Consider the following 18,429-nt stretch of genomic DNA (forward strand, 5'->3'; position numbering starts at 1 on the left):
GCCCTCAGGACCCACTTCATCCCTAGCCGGCTCATGCCCATGGTGAAGAGCCCCGCTCATGGCCGCATACACATCCATCTCGAGCGGAGAAAAGGTAGGAATGTCAGGAGTAGGCTCTATTGGAAAATCGTGGACTGGATGGTCATCGGCAAGCTGAAACATTGCAAAGCCTGCCTCTGCTTCTCAGCGGCGGCCCTTTTTCCTCATTCGATGCCGGTGGCGCTGGGGAGCCCAAGTCTGCCCTACCCCCTCGTTTTGTTCGGCGATGTGAGTGTCAGGAACAGGGGTCCCATCTTGAGGATCGAATGATGGAGGCGCTTCAGCCTGATGATCGTTGATTAGCAGATCTCATTAAGTGGTGCATGGCTGGAAAAAAAAAAGGGGTGAGGTCAGAAACCCTGAAGTGACTTGAAGACGAAGCTTAAAATAAGGAGCAATAGCAAAATAGCTAGGGGGTCCGCACCCTCAGGAGAAGGTTGTTCCTGGAGAGGAGCGTCCCCTCCTCCCGCCGTGGCAACAGGTGGTGGATTAACTGGAGTGCTTAAGCGTAGGGCCTTGGGCACCCTGCGACGAGAGGGTTCGCCACACTCTGGGATCCAACCCACCCTTATTAATCTATCCACAGTCAAGAGGCCAAGGAGATGTTTAGGACCACCTCGAGTAATAAGGCTATCCTCATATCTCTCCCTAAGCTCAGAAAGGGACGCACTTAATATAGGCTTTCCCACTCTCTCAGGATCGGTGCGCCATTCGCAAGGAGCATTCCACACCCCGTTCGGAGGTTGAACTAAGAACCACCGAGTATCAAATAAAGCTTCTCGAGGAGGGGACTTAGAAAAAAGAGGATCACCTCGGATTCACTGCAGGGTGTACATGTGAAAGCGCTCCTTGACTAGGCGTAAAAGGAAAAGGCAATAGAGGAAGTCGACGGTAGGGTCTATGTCGTTCTCACGACAGATAACGAAGAAACTAACTAATTGGGCCCAGCCGTTGGGATGCAGTTGGCCGGGTGCAAGCCCACTAAGACGAAGAAACTTAAGACCAAAATTATGGAGAGGAAGATGAAAACCTAAGCGAAAGCTAGCCTCATGGACACTCATCCACCCCGCTTCTATGTCCACTGCGCAGTTTTCCTCAGAGCGAGGAAGCCAGGTGCAATACTCCCTAGGGATATTGTAGTTTTGACGGATAAGGGCCACGTCATTTTCGTTCATACGGGAGCATTTACCCTTTAAAAAGAAGTGCTCGACTCCATGGGAATCGACCTCATGATGATAAATTTTTCCACTAGCCATAGTAAGAAGAAGAAAAGTTAGAATCGAAAAAATTGATGGAAAAAGGAGACCATACGAATGATTCGTTTGGTCCAGAATTAGTTTACTTTGGAAGGTCGATCAAAAGCTTCGGAAGATAAACGCTAGATGTGGGATAGCTTCGGAAGATAAACGCTAGATGTGCAGAATGGTTACCTAGCGTTCGGATTCGTTCGGAAACAGGGCCTTCGGAACGATGTGCAGTGACGACTCTTCGGAAGATATTTTCTTCGGAAGGAAATGTGGGAGTTAGAGAGAAGACCCTCTTTGAACTGGCGTGACCGTGTTGAAGCGGTGGGGCCTATTTATTTATAGCCAGCTGGCGGAAGCTCAATCGACCTTCTTCGGAAGAAATCTTCTGAAGCACGTCTTCGGAAATACAGCATGCGATTCTTGGTGCGATCAATGTAGAAAATACTCTTAATTATGTAGATACAAAATAAAGAGTGGGGGACAATTGTGGTTCCCCAATAATCGGAAGCGAGTGAGACATGAAGTGAATCAGCTTAAGCTTCGGAAGCAGGGTTCGGAAGCAAGCTTCGTAAGAATGCTTCGGAAGCAAGGTTCGGAAGCAGGCTTCGGAAGAAGGCTTCGGGAGCAATCTTCGGAAGGTGACATTTTGGTTCGTGAAAGAAACAACTTTGAGTTCGGAAGAGGCCTTCGGAAGCTATCTTCCGAACTATCATGTACGGTCAATTGTTGACCTCTATATAAGGCCAACCTTATCGCTCCAAAAGGATCTTTTTCTTTTTCTCGAACACTGGTATTTTCTCTAACTTCTCATCTTCCGAAGATCTTAGTTTCCTTACCTTACTGAAGTGCCCCTTCCGTACTAATTTAAGCTTCGGAGGGTCTTCGTGGGAAAAGTCCCACAAGCCTTCTAACTATTCTCTTACAAAAGATTACCTTCGGAAGATCACATTCGGAAGATTACTCCAGTAACCATCCTTGGTGGCAGATTTTCGTAAGACCGTGAAAAGCATCAGACCTTCGGACGTCCTAATTGTGCTCTTCGGAAGCTCTCACTCAACAAAGCTCGGAAGGACCGTCCTACTCTTCGGAAGACATCTCCGGGCTCCGGAAGGAGTAGCTTCGGAAGCGGCACCAAAATCGTTACTTGTTCCGATCTCGGGGTCAACGGCATTTACGCACGCTCCACCCATAAAAGTTTTTAATTGTTGTATTTTGGCAACAACAATTAGAAAACAAGAACCCTTCAATCCTTCTAAAATTCCTAAACCAAGTGCACATGCATTTCTAGATCTTGAGCATAGAGTTTTGCAACATTTCATTGCCACATCCATAAATGCTTGAGGTGGCTCTTTCCATTTTGTCACCTCCTCGGATTTTATTCTCATGTGGTGTGTTGTATATCACATTCCTATCAATCTTTCTTATTTTATTATCCAATATATGTTTGATGCAACTGACAAAAACAAGGGTAAAATGCCTTATGGCATGATTATCACTTGTATCATTCAACACATCCTGGTTTAGATTTGGGTAGGGATAGGAAAATCTATAGAAAAATCCAAATGAGTCCCTATGACACCTATTCCCATAGTAACCTTTTAGAATGAAGTTTTATCAAAACAATGGCATGTGGAAAATGTCACAAGTTGGTACTGGTAAAGGCTATGATAAAGATACAGAAAGTGTTCCTCCCTCACAACTACTCCCATTGAAGCTCCATCCGAAGCTCCTTAGCCCTCAAATCAACCCTACTCATTTTGGGGGGGAGCACACTTGTTGAACCAAGTTCTATTCAGGGGCGGATTTAGGGGGGGGCAGGCACGGGCTGCAGCCCCCCTCTCCCCAGATTTATTAGGCATAGTTAGGACCCTCTCCCTCCAGCCTCATTAATGGCTTATGGATCTGGGGACTAGCCCTCTCCTAGATTTGTTCCCAGATCCGCCCCTGGTTCTATTTGCACTTCAAAATATGCAGTGTACCTTGGATAACGTTTCTGCTCTGCTCAACAGAGTGACCTATTTTTGTCGTGTTCAACATCTTGAAGAAAGCTAACACACCCTTCTCATTAAGACTCATAGGCTGCCTTCTAGATTTAAGATACCCGACCAAAGAACCCATGTTCCTCCTCCTACTATGACAAACTCCTCAAGTTCTTCTGAATCTTCAAGTAAATAGGATTTGTAGTGAATTATATTGCTATCCCTTTATACTGTCTGATGTTCTTTCTATGTATTAGATCCTGTTGCTTTTTTATGAAGTTATGCTCTTATATGGATCATTTCTTATTGCTTGAATCATTTTCCATGATTTGCTACTCCTTTTTTATTCTGACAAAAAAAAAAGGTATTAGAAAGAAAATATTAAGTATTTCTTAATATTTTTATTTAATATATAGTAATAAGTGAGACACATAATTTTATTTATATACTCATAAGCGAGACACATAATTTTATTCACAAGAATGTATTTTAAGGTTAATTTTTTAAAAATAGTTTGATTTAAATAATATTTTAGTGAGTTCATCTAATGCTTCAAATAAAATAAATTTAAGAATGAAAAACATGACTCGATAATATATAAGTAGTAGGGACAAAGCCAGAATTTTGATTCAATGGGAGCGAATTTAAATACAAAAAATATAATTTTAAAAATAAGATAATAATAATAATATTAAAATGAAAGAAAATTTTACAATTGTTCCTTACGACTTTTCATATTAGAAATTATAATTGTTCAAGAAAGTTATCTTGATTATTTAAATATTTAGACTTATTATGATCACAAAAGCCCTATTTCTTGTCATAGAAGAAATCAAAAATAATCAATTAATGCATTCAAACGAATTCAATAATCACACAGTGTTAGTTTTAACTATTTAAAGAAAATTGTTTCAGTATTTTGCTCTTAGTTCATTAAGGTTTCAAAGTTGTTTCGAGTTTAATTGTGTGCACTATTAGAATCTCTAACATGAATTTAAAGTTTATCTTTTTAAAAAAAAAATACTAAATCATCCTTTCACAAAAAGAATCACCATATCTCATTGTTCCCCATTATTTATTTTAAAAAAATAACAATATAAGCAAAATACGACATTTTTCTTATACTATATTCCAACCAATCCCTAAATTCATTGAACTAACCTAAAATGAATCGTCTTGATTTCGTAATTGACACAGACTTCTTTGCAAGTAGGCTATTATAATTTGATATCGAAAATTAACATTGTAATCCATTATTGTAGTTCTTAACCCATGATCCATAGGAAGTTGTGCAACATCAATTTGCTCAATACTTACTTTATTAATTTGTTTATTTTTTTCAATATAAATTTTCTCTATACATACTTTCTTTATCTCACAATTTTCTTCAATACTTAACTTTATTTGTATAATCATTGTAAAAAAATAAATTATGAACAAATTATAAAAAAATGCTATGATGGTTACTACTGCCTCATTATATATTTGTTTTCTTCAATACCTATTTTTTTATTTCTAATAGTAAAATATAATATAATTTTTTTTATTTTTAATAATAAATTATTGTAAAAAGTAAAATTTAAAAAAATATGAATTGCCCCACTAGGCCTCACGATGGCTCCGCCCTAATAATTAGATGGGTGGTATCTATCAGGTATGTATGTATGTATGTATGTATGTATGTATGTATGTATGTATGTGTAAATAAAAAATTAAAAATTCATCTTCAAGGATTAGCATATTTGGGCGTTTATATTTTTTAAATAAAGATGAATTATAATGGTAAAATCGTTTTCTAATTCATTGTGAGTTTTGAGTAAAAGAAATTATTTATTTTTATAGATTATTAATAAATTATTAAAAAAGAAACTATGTTTATGTAAACACTTATTTTATTAACAAAGTGTTAAACATTAAAATGAGATTTTTTTTAATTGTTTATAAAATAGAATAGGAGGGATGAGGATGGCACATGTTAAAGAGGGGAATCGAGTAAGCGTTCCCCCCAATAAAGATGATAACGATGAGGGGGTGGTGAGGGTGATGGTTATCCTTATCAATCCAACAGCCCCACCCACCAACCCCACCCACTCACTCACTCACTTGCTCCTGCTCTATCTACTTACGAAAGGACACATTTACGTCAAGCAGCCAGCAGCCAGCAGCCGTAATTTATTTTGTCAAGGCTCACAATTACATGAAAATCCACCCTTTTTCCAATAAATTTCCAAACTGAACAATTAGTATAAAGAGAGTAAATTTGGAAACGCATTTGTATTCCAAACTAATGTACATTTTCCCACCAAATGACCTATAGGAAATGAGTATTATATATCTATATATAAGCTGAGGAAGAGGAGTAGGAATAGAGGGAGTCTATAGTACAGCACAGCACAGCACAGCGCATATATATATATATATATATAAATCCCAAAATCTGTACCCAGAAATCAAACAAAACTACACTCCTGCTGCTGTTTCATCAAATCAATCCTACATAGCCTTTGTTTATTTTGGCTACACATCCCAACCGTCCTTCCGGCTGTCGAATCCCGACTTCCGGCTTATCAGACTGCCGTACATTTGTGCAAACGTCATCAAGCAATTGCTCCTGATCCTGTAATGCTCTTGCGTGTTCCGGCTAATAGCAACGCCCGAAAACTTTGATGTATCGATGGCCCATGCCGGTTTCACATAATCCACCACCGTCCCTGTCCCTGTCCCTGTCCCGGATGAAGAGCTTCCATTGGCATACAAGTAGTTCATTAGCACATCCTCGCAGTTGAAGTACTTATCCACCACTTCCCTCCCGGCCTTGGCTTCTTCGCTCCAGTACTTCTCGAAAGCCCACTGGCTGTCAATGAAAGCCGCCCCTGTCAGAATCATATTGTACCCTTCGTGAGTCCGGGCATGTTTCTCCCCTCTGTACTTGAGCGTCCTCCCATCGATTAGCCGGGGGTAGAACCCCACAATCCGGTCAGGGTGCTCGCGCCACACCCTAAAGCCTCGTTCAATATCATCACAAGTCATCATGATATCGTCATCCAGCTCCAGAACTGCCCGGGTTTTGATCATGTGATCCACCTTGAATCGATTGTTCAGCGAGTTCTGCTTCTCTACCCTGATTCTCACCGGTACTGCTGAATCAAACTCATCCGCTTCTGGAGGTTTTCCTTTGTTCCATACAACAACAATCTCGCGCACCGAAGAACACCTTGAATAATGCTTGATATACATTTTCAGATTCCAGAGCCGGGCATCATATGTCATTGTTACCATTGTGAATTGGGAATATTGGCCATTCCATGGATATGGTTCTTGCGCTCCATTGCCTCCATAGATATATCTCACCCCGGAACACATCAGTGCCACTCCAATAGCAAATAAGAAAGTGAGAACCAACTTCCCAACACACGTATTTTGTTTCATCCTGCACCGTAGGAGAGAACATGTTTTGTTCAAGCGACTACAGAATTGTCGTAGTTTGGAAGAAAATAAGTTAGATCTCTCCCAAGCCAATAAGGCATCACTTCTCTTTCCCATATTGTGGCGGCACCAACTCAAGGGGACAATGCACTTCACGGCACCAAGTAGCATACCTATTAGTAGAACAAGTGCCGCAACGGCTATAAGTGAAGCAGAGCCCAGGATAAGCCGACGAACATTATCTCCAGAGGGAACTCTGTCCCCATCCATAACACCTATCCACTCCCCTGAGTTTAGCTGCTGCACATCAAGGTGATGGTACCGAGCACCATTCCATGCATTCCTACCCTTATTTGGCTCTCTAAAGCCTAGTGGCACTTCCACTTCTCTGTACTCGTCTTTGGTCAAGATTTCCACTTTGAAGAGACGCACTCGACGTCCATATGTCTCACCACAGTCTTGACCAACGCGATAGAGGTTCCCATTGTGCACAAATGGTCTGCCCCCGTTGCGAGCCCCCATGCTCTTATGTGTGTTATAAATAGGGTTTTTCTTATGTGCTTTCCAAGGACCAAGAGGTGAGCTACTGTGCCAGATTTCGAGCTGTCCATTCTTTTTGGTGCCAATACCACTGTGATCTGAACCAAAAAGCCAGTACTTTCCATCATGATTTATGATAAATGAATCGACCAGGGGCTTTTTTATGATGATCTTCTCCAATGTCCATTTCAAAGGAAATTCCACTGCTCGGTACAGACGGAGATCGCCTTTTGCGCTGCCCTCCGGCATCATGTATACCTTAAAGGAGAGAAAGTAAAACACATATACAATTCAGCAGCACAATCAAGAAGTAAATCTTAATGCATATAACGGAGGAATGGTGCTAAAAGGCCTAACGCAGGGTTACCAAATCTACTAGATTTTATGGCCTAAAAGGTCATCCATCACGTCCATTTTTATTGTCTTTCAAAGGCTTCTATAAGACTTTGACCATTTTGCCCACGGGGTAGAGTCATACAATAACTTTATCATTCTAAGCACACTGATTTTTAGCCCTGAAAAATCAGTCAACTATCAGCAGCTTTATATTAATTAAGCTCATTTTTTGTTCTTTATTTCTCCTTTCTTGTTTAGGTGGAAGAGGAAAGGTGTAGGGGTGCGGAGAATACTTGGAGAATGTCAATATCATCCACCATTGGTCTAACCACACTCATCCAGCAACAGTTACATGCATGATGACAAGGCATTAAGTTCTTACTTGCCCATTGTAGTCAAAGACGTATGGATATGAGAGATGCCAGTCTTCATCTAAAGCAATGCCCAACTGTTGCCACGATGCTCCCTTATCAATACTTCTTGCAACTCCAATGTCTCCTTGCATTGTGATTGAGTTTTTGGTTTCATAAAATAGGTAAAGGGTATCTCCCTGCATCATAAAGCCAATATACCTCAGTTCAATGATACTCAACAGCCTTCAAGCAATTAAGAAAATATAGCACTGGTGTATTCAGGTTTTACGCAAGCAACTAGAACATAAACTGCAAACCCCACAACATTAGTGCACAGACATACACATATGCAAACATTGTATCGAAAAGCTCCCCAAGATCCAAGCTAGAACAGCTAGGAATTGCTAGGGTATCACACTGAATTAGACATGACGCAAAACAATCCAATTCATCAATAATGGTTGGCCAAGATATGGGAAAAAGAACAATGAATGAGAAGGATGTCTATATTTTACGAAATCAAAGGTTTGAAAGAGAATAGTGAATTCAAACAGACCCATATATGCATCAAGGGGCAAAACAACAACAACAACAACATATCCAGCCTTTATCCCACTATGTGAAGTCGGCTACATGAATTCTAGATTTTCATGTATTTCTATCTTTTGTCATATCTTCATTGAGATCCATACACTTCATATCTAACTTTAATATCTCCCTCAAAGTCTTCTTAGGTCTGCCTCTACCTCTTTTTTTGATTAATTGTTCCATTTCATCAACTCTCCTCACAAAAGCGTCTCTTGATCTCCTTCCCACATGACCAAACCATCATAGTCTAGTTTCTCTCATTTTCTCCTCTATTGGCACTACTCCTATCTTATTACGAATAACTTCATTTCTAATTTTATTTTTTTTTGTATAGCCGCACATCCATCTTAACATCCTCATCTCCGCTACACTCGTCTTTTGCTCATGTTGGTATTTGACTGCCCAACATTCTGAGCCATACAACAAAACTAGTCTTACAGCTGTCCTATAGAATTTTCCTTTCAATTTTAATGGGATTTTACCATCACATAACACCCCCGATGCATTTCTCCATTTTAGCCAACCTGCCTTAATTCTATGTGTGACATCCTCGTGAATTTCTCCATCTTTTTGAATCACTGATCCCAAATATCGAAAATGGTCTTTTCTTTGTAAAATTTGGTCTTCCAATTTTATTATAACATCCTCCACTCTTGCATTCTTACTAAATTTACATTCCATATATTCTGTTTTCTTTCTGCTTAGTTTAAGCCATATTACATTTTTGTTGACAAATTCTAAAGATGACACGCCTGAAAACAAAGACCCAAGGTAAAGGGCCTAAGCTCTGAATCACTAATGATATTTGGTTTACCATTGAGGGAAAACCTTGGTAGCAATGGGAATGTAACCCCTTTGTAACTTGAAGGGGATAAGGATTCGAGTTAGGGAAATAGAATCTTTGCTAAACGAAAATAAGGCTGGATAGAATCGACCCATCTCCTGACCCTCACATAGCAGGGAAGTGCGTGCACTAGGACACTTGTTAAATAGTTTATCATCAATTTGTGATTCTAAGTTTCTCAAAAAAGGAGTAGCAAGTGTTAATACATGACCCGGAGTCACCAAAACCACTGATTCAAGCAGTCATAAAAGTTCAAAACCAAAACCACGTGATGCTGTATACTCATGGTATAATACCTACCTAGATTTTCCTACCAGCAATTGTGAAAGCAAAAGAATTATTCCTAGAGAAGGAAGATCCCGCATAAGTCCCTTTCAGACATTGTCAGGTAATGGAGTGGATCAAATGTTGTATATTCACAATGGTACCCATGCTGGCAGGCAGGCAGAGACACAGGTACAGAAAGAGAGAGACAGTTTATGTCACCAAGATCCTTCGACAACTGCTAATGTCTTAAAAAATCCTGGTATTTCTCTCATGCTAAAACAATATCAGAAGAAGAAACCTTAGAGGGAGCCAACCAATTGGCTGTTGCCATTGCCTTCCAAACATTGACATCTATCATCAAGAGTGGACATGCACAAGTAGCTAGGTTGTCAAACAAATTGCTCGGCAACAGGAACATTGTTTCTTAAATATCAAGTTTCTGCGGAAAAAAGAAGATAAAGGACCAGATAATGGAGCCATAGACTACTGCAGGTAAATGAGGCCCTATAAATGTAGAAATTCCAAAATAAAATAAATGAAGGACAAATCTCCAACCACTAAAAACAGGAATCAAATAAGAAATAATAAAAAGCATCTATTTTACCAGGATAACATCTTTTTCTTTGAATTGACTTATTGGCCTTATCCTTTTGAAATGAAAAGTAACATTCCAGGCAAATCCAAGTATCCATGAAATATAGGAACAGACTTCTAGAAAAGCCATACGATAGAAATTACTGGCCTCCAACCAAGATTTTCACCATAAGAATATTCATCTTCACAAGCAATAGCTATTTTTCTAGGGTGGCAAACAGTTTATGCAGCAAGTTCCACACAAACAAGTCTTAAACTTGACCTTACAAAATTCTCTCTCTCTCCCTGAGGGATAAACTAGTACTATCTCAATTAAAAAAAATAATACAAAGAGAAAAGACAAGAGCAACAAGTTCAAAAGGCCTGTCCCTGTAACTAATTTGCTGAAGTTCATCGGAAGAAAAGAAACCAGGGCCGGCCGGCGGCGGAATAAGCCAATCATGAATCATAGGCACTTGCGTGAGTTTAATGCCAGTAGAGATGCCAAACAAATTAATTTATGGCAAACTACTTTGAGTTCCATGATGTCACATAAAAAATAGACAAGAACCTTTACTAACCTAACCTTTCTCCCACTGGGCAAATGATATGAATATGAAAATGATGATGGCTTCTTCCATAAGCCAAGGTCCAACTCCCACCCTAGGCACTAGTGATTCTTAGCCAGCTAATCTAATAACACCTTTATAATAATATGACTCTTCTTGACCAGCTACTGGTAGAAGTACCAAAAATTGAACATGTAAATATTACTAGAAAACTTAAGCAAGGAATAGGAAACTCCATAAAAGCCCTTAAAGAAAACCATATCTCTTCAGATTGAGATGGATATGCATTCGCTTCAGATACTAAGGGGAAAAGAAGTGAGAAAACTGACTTCAGGATCTTCATTTTAGAAACTCTCTGCAATTACATCATTCAAATAATTAGATTCATCTGGCTACTAAAGCTAAAAATATTTAATCACAAATGAAAAAACTAATTTCTCTGTTCTTTTTTGGTACTACCTTCTCATTTGTGTCCCACACGTAGAGGAATTGAAATGTTAACAAGAAAATATGTCTTAAGGAGTTTAGAACACAAGTCAAAGTTTTATCATTTCTGTTCAAATTTCTGGGCATTGTTGGCTTTTCATAGAAGAAGAATTCAGAGGCATCCCCTTTCAAGAATTCATCTCACTGTTCTAATGTGAATAATAACTGCTTTTTCGCACCTGGTTATTCTGTTTTAAGGTCTTTCTTACTGATTTTAGAGTATGTCATTACCGTTCTACTGTAATTAGTTCTTAGAAACATTTTAGGAATGATATGACTAAGTTTCCAGTAACGAACAGTAGAATTTCACATCGAGAATTGCATACATGGAATCTGAAGAACATGACCTTTTTAACGCTTCAACCCGCTAGTTTTTGAATCTAAAAGTTTTTGAATCTAAAACTTGTCCTTTCCATAACACGCCAATTGGACCTATTTTTGACAGAAACTCCAGCCCCCGGGTAGATGAAATTAAAATAACAGTAATACAAAAAAACAAATCACAAGCTGAAAGAAGCAATTGTTTAAGAAAACTGAGTATACAGCCTAAGCAGGGGAAGTAATCCGGCTCGGCCACATGTAGGGTGGTGACGGAGAGGATGATTAGATAAAACTTAAAATGAAAAAGAAGGCACTGAATAAGCCAAACATATCAAACCAAAACACTTTACCATTTAACAGCTGGAATTCCATATGAATTAGACAAAGTGTATAACTCTCTACCAATAAATTCAATCTATCTATCTATCTATCTATCGATATATATATATATATATCTGTGTGTGTGTGTGTATAAACACACGCACAGGATAAATTGAAAAACAAGAAATGAAAATTAAATTTACCTGCACATAAAGGAAAGGATCGGCAACAAAATTACTAGGGAACCCAGCATCTGAAGCTGAAGAACAGGTCACCACCGGGTTGGCCACCGGCCAGGCCGAACTCTCATCTCTCCATACGTTCGCCTGGAAAACCATTTTCAAAATTCAACCCACAAAACAAAACCAGCAAAAATCAGAAAACCCAGAAAAAATAATTAAAAACAAACGAGAAAAAACGGAAGAAAAGAAGAAAAAAGGTGAACCTACAGTTTCAATAGGTTTCAAAGAAAAGGGCGAGTCGCCGAAAAACACGCCGATCGACCAGGAACCCTCGCCGTCGTCTTGACAGCCGAGCGGCGAGAGAGTCGGACGGACGTGAGGGGGGAAGATTAACCAAGCGTAGAAGCTGACGACCGACCCCAGCACGAGAAAGGCTGCCAGGAAGAACCCAAACGCCGACGACACCGCACAATGGTCGTACCGCCACCGCCACATCCCGCCGCCGCCCATCTGCGACAAGCGCCGGGAAGAACTCACAGTGCCGCCGCGTGCGAGGTAAAAGATAGTTGTGTTCTGACCAGCATTACATACAACCTCCCTGTCTCTGTATATCTGATATACACAAACACAGAAGCCTATACGTATATTTATATATAAATACAGAGTGTGGTTTTCCTCTGTTCCCTCTTATTTAAGTTATTTCTCACTCTTCAATGGCGAAACCCAGAAGTTACAGAAATGGCACAGTCGTTTATCGGGGGAGAACGTTACCCAAACCCATATATATATATATATATATTTATCTGTTTCCATACATACAGATCATATGTGTATGTAATGTTTTTATATATTCATGTATATATAGATAGATACATACAGAACCAGCTCTGTATCCTGAACATGACAAGGAACAAGGAAGGCTCCATCTGTTTGACCCCATTTGGACAGAGTTCGTTCCACGCGCGAAGGTAGGTGGATGAAGTACACGCGCGGGGCATGAGGGACAAGTGGCAGGGTACTGGGGCCAAGTGGGCCTGGTTTTGCTATTTCCAACCCGCGTTCTCCTCCCCCTCCTCTTCTTCCAGGGGGGGTTCCCTGGCCGTGGCTCGTGGGCCTAGAAATTCAAAAATGGGAAGGAATCGTGTAATTCTGGTAGGGTAATTTCGTAAATAACTCAACAGTTATGTACAGCTCAGCCAACGGCGGACATACGCTGTATTTTTTAAAAGATAGGGGGAGAGAGAGAGAGAGAGAGTTGGGTTTGGTTTGGTTTGGACAAAATGGAGAAAAATGGAATTTTGATATTTGAATTATGGGGGGGAAGGAGGGGCATGCGATCCATGGAGGATGATGGTCGTGAATGTACCGAATCAAAAAAATGGCTTAATGGGCTGGGTCAAATGGTGATTGGTGGGTCAATTTAGGGCAGTTGACAGCTCACATATTTTATTTTTTATAATATTTAATTGATAGATAGATGATCACGAGATGATCGTGATCGTGATGGATGGTGTGAGATCCTCCTGCCAAGTTCTCGGCTTTAGGGGAATCCTTTTTGATTTATTAATTAATTTCTTTTTGATATATTAAAATTTACCAAAAATATCTATATTAGAAATTTAAATTCATAAATAAATTTATTTATAATTAGATGCTTGTCGTTGGTAGAAGGTGAATAAATAATCCCATTTTTTTTAAACTGAATCAAGAGGTCATGATTTAGACAATATAATAAAACTAACTAATACGAAGGAGGGAGATTGGCTTTCAAACCAATGTGAAGATAGATTTATTATTCTAACCAATCAATCATTATTATGTTCACTAATTCCGTATCAAAATTTTGCATTCTAATTTCACAATTTTATTTAATTATTTTTTTAAGCACAGTCCTATATTTTGACAAGTATTACAATTATAAAAAAAAATTTATTGCCAACATCTTTAATATAAAATTTATTGAGAGAGGCTGGGACCCACACAATCCCCTCGTAAATTCGTATCGTACAACATAAAATTTGCTCAACGCGAATAACATGACAACTCTGTTTTAATTATATGTCAATCATTTTTCTTATTTTTAATAATTTTATTAACAAAAATAACACTTTTTTTCATAAACAAGTGTTAGAAGAATTTTGTTGGGCAAGATGATTTGTGTCTAATTCTTATTGAATGTTCAAATTAATTATTTAGTGATAATATTATTATTTTCTTGTTCGTATCAAGTTTGTTTGCATAATTGACGCAAACATACAAGGGAGAGGGAGTGGGGTTTTCGTCTTTCCTTTAATTTTATTTGTATTAGATAAACGTTATATTATTCGACGTAAATAACATAATAATTTTATATTATTACCTCTTTTACCCTTTTAAGCACGAAAAAAATGTGGGTGATTGCTCAAATTAAATTGGGCGGGGGGCGGCTTAGCATTGATTGGCGTCGCATATGGGCTGTTGATTAGGCTTTGCGTAGATGCGGTAGGCGTTCGACTTCGACTTAATTCGGCAACCTTTGCGGTCAAATTCCAATTCCGAAATGAGTCCAATTTCCATCATCTCTCTTGCTCTGCTGTCCCATCGCCGCCACCCAATGTGTTTCCACCTTGGAATTCAGACTGGAGAATCCGTCACCACGCAGCCAAGACCAAGAGTAAGACCCACCCGAGAGGAAAGAATCAAGTTTTGTTTCTAATTCCAATTAAAAATTGTTAGTTCCACGCCTCCTGGCTGCTGCAGCAGCTTGTTAATTCAGGACTCTTTATAGGTTAAAACATTAATTCTTTTATAATATATATATATACATATTTTAACTGCATCTCCCATGGTATCTAGCTTAATTTGTAATTTTGATAAAACTCTTCCATTATTGCCCCTAGGGTGCCTGAGCGATTTTCACATAGGGCGTGGAAAAGTCTGAAACTCAGGTTCAAATTTCTCTGCGACTGCTTGTCTGGGTATGCTGGATTTATCTCCTCTCCTCGTAATGAAGCATCAAGGGAGGGTGCTCGTGGTGTAATTCAAAAAAAAAAAAAAAATCTTCTATTATTTAAATTCAAATTGGTTTTTAGAATATAATATATAAATTATAAATACAATCCAATCATTAATCACTAAAATAAATAAATAAATATTATTTTATGTACAACTTTATTAAACATATATATATATATTATTAGACCAAACGCCGGCCCTACAAAACGCTCGATGGCACAAACCACACTGTTAGTATTTATATAAACAAAGACCCAAAATTCAAAAGGGTCGTTCATAGATTATGAACTTCTTTGTATTTATTGTTTATTTTCTTTTCTTTTTCACTGTCTAAATTAGAGATGATAATTTTTACTTGATCCAATAGATATCCAACATCTGGGGTCTATGTGAGGAAGGTATAGGCTTAAAAATTTTACCTGAATCCATGCAAGGCAAAAAAGGACGACGAAAAAAAATCCATGCGGCTATGGTAGAGTACATGAGATGTGCCTCTAATTCATATATAGTATTAATAAATAATCATTTTTATTGGCAATGCAAGAAATTGATCATCAATGTGTTTATTAGAAGACACAATAACTAGTTTAGATACGAGTTGTTTTGAACCTAGAATCGAGTAATTGGATCATGTAAAAGAGAAATTTTTAAGTATTATCGTATGGCTTGTTGAGAATGCCTCTCCAATGTCTAAGTTAGAAAAAGAGCAAAAGTAAGGTGTATGGATATAGTTGGTATTGAGAATGGATACTTCACAAGATAGTTCCTCCCTTGTTTATGCTAGTTTGGGCAAATTCTTCACTTAAGATTAGATTATGATGATCATTGCCGATTAGAAATGATAACCATAGCTAAAATTGAGACTTTCCGTATCGTAGGTGATTATTGCCATCTTTTCCTACATTACAGATGATGATACCAACTCAGAGATCCTAGAGCCTTGGCTAAGCCTGTTATAATCTAAAAATTGGGGCCAAGGTTGGCCCTAGGGTCTCGAGGTTAAGCTTGATCCATGTAGTTCATGAGGTTGAGCCTAGCTTAGGTGGTGAATGATACTAGTTACAGCCTAGCTTGACCCACATAGTTAACTAGGCCAAACTTGGCCTATACAATCAATGCGACTAAGCTTGGCCTATATAGCGAATGAAGTCGACCTTAGCCAATGTGGACACATGTCATTCTTGTTAACTTTGGGTGTATCATGTGTGGCGACCCTCGTTCTCAGAGATCTTGCTATCAAGAAATTCGAGAGAAAGTCTCCAAAAAGATTGATACATATAGATATAAACTTAAGTAAAAGCATTTCAAACTCTCTAGACTTTAATACAACAAAAACAAGCTACACAAATTCTTTTAGTAATAACATTAGGACCTAACCACCCATGATACATGAGAGGTGCAGTTAAGTCCAGTCTCACAAAACATGACAACTTATCCCATGCACCCGAAAGTAACAACTTCCAAGGATCTTTTTGGTCAAAATTACTTTGTACACATATATCCAAAAAGAATTGAATGCCACTAGACTCATCTATGAACTTCGATTTTCCCCAACTTGGAATGATGTTAGAGCAAGTATGAGTCGCAAAGTTCAGCAAGTACAATTAGAAAGGAATGTGAAGCAATAGGAATCAAAGCATTATCGAATAGCATAACACATTAAGTGCACCCATACTATACTCCACCACATCATACATAAATGAATACATGCATATATGCTCGCATACCCACATCATATAAAAATGTAAACAAACATATATGCTCACACTTGCCTTTGAAACCCCATGATTATTTGCAAACATGTACATAAGTGCACATATGCAGTCCTTAGGGCCCATTTATAGCTCAACCCAAGGCCTTAAATGCATATAAAATACATATCTCCAAATCAAGCATCAACATGCGGACCGAGTTCCACTTACCAAGCTTGTGAGCTGTAGCTCCCTTCAGTTAGGCTTTCCGAACACCTATTGAGCTTGCGAGCTGAACCTCCCTCGCGTAAAGCGCTCATCCACCAAACTCTGAACACACCCCCACGAACATAGTTGCCTCACAAAACAATAATTGTGCAAAATTATAATCATGCATGTGTAAACAATTCGTAAACATATATAAGTTCATGTATGACCACACATTACCCATAACACCATGATTATGCACATGCAAATATTCCCATGCAAATGCTCGCACATGCTCTTATGCCATACACATCTCTATGCTTAGGAATTGAGGTTCATGACATGATCTACCATGACAATTAATGCAACCCCGAACCTTGACTTGATTTTTAGCAGTGACTTAGCAGGATCGGTCGATAAACTTGAATGGAACGGTCGACCACAAGAGACTATTCCCAAAAAATGGTCGACAGCCTTAGCACACTGGTCGACTACTAGTGCAATTCCACCACAAAACTCCATGCGCAAGATACCTAAACACACACACAAAATGCCTTCCTACCTTTCTGTCCTTAACCCCAAAGTAGATACAACATCATTCCCATAAGAATATAGGGTGAACTGAAACCCTATTTAGCTTTCAACTAGGATCTAATAAGTGTTCAAGAGGAGATGACGGGATGCAACATAATAGAGTGTGTATGATTAGTTTGTCCAAATACAAGAATTTCAAGTACAAATCTCATATCGAAAAGGAACCAATTGTTTGAACAAATAGAAGGTAAAAGAACTTGCCTAAAAAATGGAAAAGAAGCTTAAGAACTTGCATATGAAAGGGAAAAAAAGAAGTAAGAACTTGCCTCTGAAAGGTAAAAGAAACATAAAAACTTGTCTTTCCCAAAAGATTTCAAGTCACCGTCGCACACTTCGAAATTCTTGATCTGTAGCTTTCACTGTCTCCTCCCTTCTACGTTTATTAGCATATTTCCTTTAATTTCTCCCTATCTTCCCCATATTTATACACTTGATTTTTCTATGGAGACTCACAATCATAGCCTACTCCCCTAGCTTTAGCCCACTATTAATTTCCAACCATAAATCCACTAAATTTCCTCACCCCAAAATCCATCATTTTGCTCACCATTTCACGATTTCACTTGGATAGAATTACATTACGCATTGAAAATTTGAGGCTAGCAGCAGACAACAGCAAATGAAGCCCTAGCAGTCGACACATGGCGCTAGTAGGGAAGTAGCATGGCCTTAGATGTTCATAGTCCTTAATTAGATTTTTTAAATGGGGGCTCTAATCAATCAATTATGGACTATCATGTAGTTTACTATCTTGATCAGTATAAGATACTAATGATTAAATGGGGTGAGTCACATACCACATATGTTATGCTTATGGTAAACTCGTGGGTGATTGTTGGAGAACAACGCACTAAACATGACATTGTTAACTG

General features: G+C 38.6%; 1 protein-coding gene across 1 annotated transcript; it reads right to left on the reverse strand.

Annotated features, from left to right (window-relative positions):
- Positions 1 to 5,487: 5,487 nt before the first annotated feature.
- On the reverse strand, positions 5,488 to 12,862 carry LOC127806275 (glucosamine inositolphosphorylceramide transferase 1-like). Its single transcript, XM_052343465.1, has 4 exons — positions 12,339 to 12,862; positions 12,093 to 12,215; positions 7,950 to 8,117; positions 5,488 to 7,489 (listed from the first exon to the last, which is right to left on the reverse strand). The coding sequence occupies exons 1-4, from the start codon at positions 12,579 to 12,581 to the stop codon at positions 5,783 to 5,785; spliced, it is 2,241 nt and encodes a 746-aa protein (XP_052199425.1). The 5' UTR covers positions 12,582 to 12,862; the 3' UTR covers positions 5,488 to 5,782.
- Between the last annotated feature and the right edge of the window lie 5,567 nt (positions 12,863 to 18,429).

Source organism: Diospyros lotus, chromosome 7 (genome assembly GCF_014633365.1).
Source record: "Diospyros lotus cultivar Yz01 chromosome 7, ASM1463336v1, whole genome shotgun sequence".
NCBI lineage: Eukaryota > Viridiplantae > Streptophyta > Magnoliopsida > Ericales > Ebenaceae > Diospyros > Diospyros lotus.